The sequence below is a fragment of the Lathyrus oleraceus genome, chromosome 3 (assembly GCF_024323335.1).
Source record: "Lathyrus oleraceus cultivar Zhongwan6 chromosome 3, CAAS_Psat_ZW6_1.0, whole genome shotgun sequence".
Classification (NCBI taxonomy): domain Eukaryota; kingdom Viridiplantae; phylum Streptophyta; class Magnoliopsida; order Fabales; family Fabaceae; genus Lathyrus; species Lathyrus oleraceus.
Window position 1 is genome coordinate 207,462,919 of NC_066581.1, and position 8,205 is coordinate 207,471,123.

An 8,205-nucleotide genomic window follows, 5' to 3' on the forward strand; every position below is an offset into this window, starting at 1 on the left:
AAGTTTAGTTGAAACCGAGGTGTCCAATACCAATGACATCATCAGAGTGATGACACATTTCACAAAGAGGCTGAAACTTTGCTGAATCACTTTCTAGAAAGAATGGAAGAGTTCACCAACTTAAACGACATTGAAAAAGAATCAAATAAGGAAATATCAAAGAAGGAACCACTAATAGATATAAATCTAAGTGGTGTCACATGTTTTGATACATTTTAATTTTTATCTAACAATGTTACTTGTTTATTTGTATGTCGATGAATGTATAAAAATGATAAATGTGACTATGTACCTCTAAATTTTAAAGATAGTTGTGTTTTTTCACCGTGACGTGGAAGCCCGCATGAGGTGTAGAGAGTACATGCCTCCATAAATCGAACTCAAGCCCAAGGGGAGACCAATTATACTAATCCCAAAGTCTTATAACAAAAGCAAAACAAACAAAATATCCGATTTCTAAAAGCGCGGTTATCTTCATTCTTCAACGATGCTCCACGGTGCCACTCCCATTTCAATGGCCAGCACAGCACCTCATCGCATCCAACTCGGTGGCGCCACCGAGTCAACTCGCCCTCCGAAGTCCATAACCACACGGAAGAAGAATTCCAACGAATTGGCATTCAAGGAAACAAAGGATGGTTTCGTGGACTACAACAGAGGACAGCACGAGGTATCCACCAAAATCGACGGCCTCCGCAAGGAAGATATCCCCGCACACTACCGCCTCCGAGTCGCTGGAAACCGCTTTCAAAAGGATTGGACTGTGTCGGAGGTTGCCGACTCAGTCCTCTCCCTCACCCTCCGCGACGACGTTGAAGGCCTACTCAACCGCTGGATAGGCCGCTTTGCTCGCAAGAATTTCCCTTTCCTCATTAGGGTATTGCACTTTTCTTTTCTCTTCACTCTTACCTTAGAAGCTTTTAATTCAATTTTTGCTTAAACAGCACAATGAATCAAAATCAAAAGCTTAAAATAATGATAATGTGTTGAGATTATTTTGAATGTTTTTCATATCATCAAACTTCTAACTCAATGTGCAATTTATTTTCAAATTTGGTAGGAGTTGACTCAGAGAGGTTCAATTGAACACTGTAACTTAGTTTTCAGCTGGATGAAGATCCAGAAGAATTATTGTGCCAGAACAGATATATACAACATGATGATTAGGTTGCAGGCTAGGCATAATAGAACGGACCAGGCACGAGGATTGTTTTTTGAGATGCAAAAATGCAAGTATGGCTGGTTAAATGGTTTAGATTTTGTGAAGGTTGAGTTATTTAATCTTGTTAGTTGTTAGTAATTGTGTGTGTTGCTTTGGTTTCTAGGTGTAAACCTGATGCTGAGACTTACAACGCTCTTATTAATGCGCATGGTCGAGCTGGACAATGGCGTTGGGCTATGAATATCATGGACGACATGCTGCGTGTAGCTGTGTGTACTTTGTATTTTTCTTCCCTTATCAATCTTTAGTAACTCCAACTTTATGTGATCACCATTATTCTTTTTCCTTCTAGGTTCTCTTTCTCAGTCGTAATTTTTTTTTTTTTTTTGTAGTTGAGCTTGAACATGATATTTCATATTCATGTCGGTGTTTTCGATATGACTGTTTTCTTTTGTTTGGCTTTAGCCTGTTATATATTCTGTAGTGTTTATAGGTGAACCAGTGTAGAAAGTTGGGTGAAGGGAGAGAAAACACATGTTTCAGTACTTCACTGATTTGCCTCATTGTTTATTAGTCAAGTTAGGCACAAAGAAGTCCCTATTTTGCTGGATTCAGTATATTTCATATTCATGCCTTCTTAAGTGTGAATTTCAATCGATACGCTTAGAAAATTGCTATATTAATTAAAGTACTGTTTGTGACACTACCATATTGTTGCAGATTCCACCAAGTCGGTCAACGTACAACAACTTGATTAATGCTTGTGGATCTAGTGGAAATTGGAAAGAAGCACTTAATGTTTGCAAGAAAATGACTGACAATGGAGTTGGACCAGATCTCGTCACTCACAATATTATGTTGTCTGCATTTAAAAGTGGGGCTCAGTATTCAAAAGCATTGTCGTATTTTGAACTAATGAAGGGAACTCACATTCGCCCTGACACAACGACACACAATATTGTTATCCATTGTCTAGTGAAACTTCAACAATATGACAAAGCCATTGATATTTTTAATTCCATGAAGGAAAAGAAGTCAGAGTGTCACCCTGACGTTGTAACATACACTAGTATCATTCATTTGTATTCTATGTGTGGGAAAACTGAAAATTGTGAGGCTGCATTCAGTATGATGCTAGCAGAAGGGCTGAAACCAAATATAATCTCATACAATGCACTACTAGGTGCATATGCTGCTCGTGGGATGGATAATGAGGCCCTTTTGGTTTTTGATAAGATAAAACAAAATGGTTTCCGCCCAGATATTGTATCTTATACATCTCTGCTTAATGCTTATGGAAGATCACGAAAGCCCCAAAAAGCAAGGGAAATATTCAAAATGATAAAGAGAAACAACTTGAAGCCAAACATTGTCAGTTACAATGCACTGATTGATGCCTATGGGTCGAATGGTTTGCTTGAAGATGCAATAGAAATTTTGCGGGAAATGGAACAAGATAAGATTCATCCAAATGTGGTCTCAATATGTACGCTCTTGGCTGCCTGTGGGCGCTGCTGTCAGAAGGTGAAGATTGATACTGTGCTATCAGCAGCTCAGATGCGAGGCATTAAATTGAACACAGCTGCATATAATTCAGCTATTGGAAGCTATATTAATATGGGGGAATATGACAAAGCTATAGACTTGTATAAATCTATGAGTAAGAAAAATATAAAATATGATTCTGTTACTTACACTATCTTGATAAGTGGTTGTTGTAAGATGTCAAAATATGGGGAGGCCTTATCTTTTAAGGAAGAAATGACGCATCTCAAAATTCCTATGTCCAAAGAGGTCTACTCATCTGTCTTATGTGCCTATAGCAAACAAGTAAGTGCCTCGGTTAAGGTTCATGTATATGCTGCACACATGAGACTTCTGTTTCTTTTAACATTTTGTTTTTTATTTGTGATAATGTTATAGGGGCAAATCATAGAAGCAGAGTCTACATTCAACTTGATGAAATCATCTGGTTGTAATCCAGATGTGGTTACATATACTGCAATGCTTGATGCCTACAATGCAGCTGGTAAAATAATATTTTTATTGCTGCAATATTAGGATGGTATGTCGAATGTATGCCTAAGTTACTATATTTGTGATCAGAGAAGTGGGAGAAAGCATATGCACTCTTTGAAGAAATGGAAGCAAATGGCACCAAGCTGGATACCATCGCATGTGCAGCTCTAATGAATGCTTTTAACAGAGGTGGTCAACCAGAAAGGGTCCTTAGTCTTGCCCAAAGTATGAGAGAAAAAGAGATTCCTTTAAGTGATACCATATTTTTTGAAATGGTATCTGCCTGTAGCTTGTAAGTTCAGATTTGGTATCTTACCTTTTTGCCTTCTCTGTTGTTCTAAGTTAAGCTAATTGAGACTGAAATTTTCTTAGTATCTTTCTGATCAAGACATCATGGCACAAATAGGAACTGATAAAAATTAGAGTGGCTAATTGCTTATACTTTTTCTTACTTTTTCAGAATTTGAAATTTATTACTTGCCACTTTGATTGATGTTTATGCTGTAGGCCTTTATTTTTCAAACAAAAGTCAATAAACTTTGATATTATCCACATTTGGTAGTGATATTGGTTATTTGAAAACCTCCACTTACGAATGAATCATTCGGGAGAGGCCGAGTTCGAACGTTGGGTCGAGTAATTCTTGGCCAAACTCCACTTACCTCCCGACTGAACTTTTGATTGCCAAGGCCCCCTTCCCCTGGAAAAGAGAGGGTTAGCACCAGTATATATTAGCAATACTATTATGTTAAGGTTCTGTTAATAGTATTGGTGGAGCTTGAAGCAGAACTCTGGGTTCCTAACAATAACGTTGTCCAATAATGAAACTCAGTTTCCTGAAATATATTATGACATTTGATGATTTTTAAATTGAACACCAAAGCTTATAATATTTAATTAGAAGAATGGGCAAGAAACTAAAGGATGACTATGGTTTGCTCAATATACTTTGGTTGCATACCCACATTTTACAGCATGCGATTTTTTGTACAGTCACTGTACTTCACTATTATATTTCTTTCAAACCTGATTTTCTCTTCTGCTGCAAGATTACATGATTGGAAGACAGCTGTTGATGTGATCAAGTACATGGAGCCTTCACTTCCCGTAATTTCATCTGGGTGTTTGAATCTGTTCCTGAATTCCTTAGGAAAAAGTGGAAAGATAGAAACTATGTTGAAGGTATGCAGTATCTTTTTTATCGATATTTAATGGTAATAAATACATTAAAAATGATTTCCACATCTAAATTTCTCTTTCCAACTTCTTATTATCTTATTTTTGATGTGTGCAGCTATTCTTCAAAATGTTGACTTCGGGTGCTGAAGTTAACTTCAATACTTATTCTATTTTATTGAAAAACCTTTTATCATCTGGAAATTGGAGGAAGTATTTAGAGGCGAGTGCTCTCTCAGCTTCTCTTTCTGTCTCATTTGCGCGCAATTAATTAAGATTTAATATAATGATGATACATGCAGAATTTAATTTCATGACTTTGGTGGCAGTTCACATTAAGAAGTTTATATATAAGTTTCGTTGTTAGATGTTTGAAAAAAGTTGGTTGTGGTATAAAATTTGTTAACAATTGATATGGTTTTATAAGTTTACCGTAAGAGAGAGGGTTAGATAATGTTGTTATAAAGTATTTTTTATACATTGAAAAAAAAAAGATGTAACATAATTAGGGATATGTTGCTAAAGAAATGTAGTTGAAAATTCGGAAGAAATATTATAAAAAAAGACAGAAAAACTCAAGATGGTCTTATATTTAGGGATGAAGTAGTATATAAATATAATACTTGATTATTAAAATTCCTAGAACAAACCTTTTCTCACCAGATGGGGTCAGCTATATAAATCAAACAATATCACAATTTTTTATCATGCATCAGGTTCATCGATAGCAACACCACAATTAAGTATTATTAACAATATAAGGCTCTCAAGTTGATAAAAATCATAATAATCCAATAGTTTGCATCTCTTTTTGCTGAATTGTCTCCGATGCCACTAAGACTAGTCTTGTACAGACTTTTGTAATTCATTAATATTCAGTTGTGAATATGCAGTTTCATTTTTCTAGTATTTCTCATTGCAATAAATCACATGGAAAATCAAGCAAATTCTGATGCAGGTGCTACAATGGATGGAGGATGCAGGAATTCATCCCTCAAATGAAATGTACCGTGATATATCCTCCTTTTCAAAATGCTGTGGGGCTGAAAATGCTGCTGTCATAAAAGAAAGGCTTGGTATGGATACTCTATTTCTTGTTCTATTGTTTTGAGAATTCTGCTCTGTGGTGTTCATACCTGTGTGCTTTCATTCTTTTAATGCATTTTGCTTGTTTGAATGAGTATTATTCAATCAACCTGTACGATCTTGCTAAGGCATGTGCCTGCATTTCTTTTCTTTTGTGAGGTAATATGACGATATATTTGCCATTCATTGGAAAATACTACAAAAAAGGGATAACTAGAGCAATGCTGCTAACAAAAGGATCTAGGTCCCAATCTGAAAACACTCAAAGTAGTTAAAACTACCTTTTCTTCTCACTCTGTGTCACTCTGATACCAAATATCCCCTGTTTCATGGTTCCCCTAATAACTGTTGTTCATTTTCTGAAACTGTCAGTCTGCAACAGAGAGTTGAAAGAAAACTATACATTCTAATCAACCATCTATTTCTAACTTAAAAAAGTCTGGGATCTTCACAAACATACATGTGGAGAAACTTTATGGCTCTTGAATCCAGAATTGATCAGTGTCTCCTTGATTTGTACTTTGGGTTGGTTGTGGGTAGATATACCACTAGGTCCAATTTACTGATGGAAATTGAGTATAAGCTTTCAGTAATGTAATTCCACTTGTTGCGGAACAAATCCCGTAAGATTTAAGTTCACAACAGAACATCTTACTCCCCTCATTGAACATGATGGACAGAGGACCCAAAGTTACACAAACACTCATCAATAAACATATCTTGTACATATTAACCTTTCTTGCCAATTCTGACAGTTAAAATGTAGGCACGTGTCAATTTTGAGGAAGTGGTGGGTTTTTTTTACAAGGAAATAATACATTTTTTATGCATTTATTGACATTGTTTTCTATTCCTTGATGATGTTGTCTTATTTTATTTGCTCAGTTTGACAAGTTCTATTCACAAATTTATAGCGAATTTGACTCTTATGGTAGATACAATATAACAATTAACTTATATTTATCCTTATCCTTAACATGAACAGAATCCTTGCAAAGAAAACCTGCAGATCACATTTCTGCAAGCGAATCTCATCTTAGTTGACCATCTTCATGGAATAGTTTTTTATTAGTTTCGCCACATTGTTCCAAACTGCTGTGGGAGTTATGCATCTGAGTTTGTGAAAGATTGAAGTTGGATCTCAAGTAAATTTATTTTATCATCATCATCCTTTCCTGTGTAAGATTATTTTTCTTGTTACAACTGCAATTCTGTAAATAAAATTGTGTCATCTTTCCTGTGTAGATACTAGTAAACAGTAAATGGTTCTATAGGTTCTTTTTTCTTGTTGCAGCTCTTTTCTTTCACAATCACTTTCTACTTGTATCCCTCCCCTCTATTTCATAACAACTGTTTCCACTCACTTTTCGCTTTGAAGGTGTGATAAGAAAAATGTATGCTATTTCTGAGTAAACATTGTTAAGAGAAAATGAACATAACACTAAGCTAGAATCTAGATGAACTGAATCTTCTAAAAATTGTCTAATCTTGTTAAACGTTCAAAGAAATAATTAATCATAACACACCACCGACATTAGCAATCCATTTCTTTACTATGGTGATTTTGAAATCACTGTTTCAGTTGATATTTTTCAAAATCATTTTTCTTCTTGATATTTGCTATTTTTACATTATATTTTCAAGCACATTTCTAAAAAGTAATCGATACTCAGAAAATAAACTTAACTTGCAAGAGAACAAACTCAAAGTTATCTTCGGTTCTTGAAAGTATCTTGAAATGGAGAATGGTCGGAATGATGGGGTAGATAAGTGAATTGAATTTGGATTCTCTAACTTTGAATTCTCAATTTAAGAAAAAAAAACCTTTTCTCTATCTTTTTCATAAATTAGTTCTCTCGCATCTTTTTCTCTCTAACATATACCTTATATCTTTTTTTTTTTTATATCTTCTAAATTTTGCTTAAAGTCGTCACTCTAACTTTCCGTCTTAAAGGATAGAGGATCTTTATCCGAGATGAATCACTTACCACTGAAGTCATTTTGATGAATGAATAAATAATTAAAATATATTATTTAGATGTGAGAGAATTATTATTTAAATAAAATCACCAAAGTCATCATGACACACTAAAGTCATTCCAATGAAGTTACAGCAAAAATGATATTCGTTTCATTATCTTATATGTTATGAATATTATTTGTTATACAACTATGATCCAAAAAACTATCACGTCTTCTTCCTTCACAACATTTGCTAGCCATAGCATTCCCCTCGGAGAAGATTAAAATATGACGGTCTTGAATAGTCACTCATCCATCAAATTTAGATAATTTATTTTTTCATTTTTATGGGTTGGGTCGTATCTTTGAAAATCTAAAAATGTCTTTAAATTTTTGCAAAAGTATATACAAAATTTAGTCTGAAGATATATGTGAATATTTATGGGGTGAATTCACATATACATCTTCGAAAAGACTATTGAAGACATTTAAGCCGCACTTTCATTAACATGGTTTATCATTTAACCATTCAGTAATATTTTCGAAGACGCATTTCTGAAAATCGCAAGCGGGAAAATGAATATATGACCACCTTGCATGATAATCTTTTTCACAATCCAACCCTCCTCCATAACCCAAAAATCTTTAAAAAAATTATTTGTAATCAATCTTTAGACTCCAAATCATCATTCTTGTGTTTTATCACACCAAATAGAGCAAAAAAAGCTGAGATTTAATGTAAAGTTTATTCATTTCATACTCCATTGCTTGCATTAATCTTGTTCTTGAGCTAAAAAAAT

At 34.5% G+C, this 8,205-nt stretch overlaps 1 protein-coding gene across 1 annotated transcript; it reads left to right on the forward strand.

Moving 5' to 3' along the window:
• The first annotated feature begins 383 nt into the window (after positions 1–383).
• On the forward strand, positions 384–6,736 carry LOC127126336 (pentatricopeptide repeat-containing protein At2g41720). The gene is made up of 10 exons (XM_051055247.1): positions 384–877; positions 1,061–1,233; positions 1,326–1,431; positions 1,883–2,992; positions 3,086–3,191; positions 3,269–3,473; positions 4,231–4,363; positions 4,476–4,580; positions 5,316–5,433; positions 6,429–6,736. The coding sequence occupies exons 1-10, from the start codon at positions 488–490 to the stop codon at positions 6,485–6,487; spliced, it is 2,505 nt and encodes an 834-aa protein (XP_050911204.1). The 5' UTR covers positions 384–487; the 3' UTR covers positions 6,488–6,736.
• The last annotated feature ends 1,469 nt before the right edge of the window (positions 6,737–8,205 follow it).

What these genes read in the sequence shown, in the direction of transcription:
- LOC127126336 (XM_051055247.1), top strand. Translation starts at nt 488, where the DNA reads ATGCTCCACGGTGCCACTCCCATTTCAATGGCCAGCACAGCACCTCAT. An exon ending in ACGACATGCTGCGTGTAGCT is followed by an intron (nt 1,432 to 1,882) that starts GTGTGTACTTTG and finishes ATATTGTTGCAG; the next exon opens with ATTCCACCAAGTCGGTCAAC. An exon ending in TGTCATAAAAGAAAGGCTTG is followed by an intron (nt 5,434 to 6,428) that starts GTATGGATACTC and finishes TAACATGAACAG; the next exon opens with AATCCTTGCAAAGAAAACCT.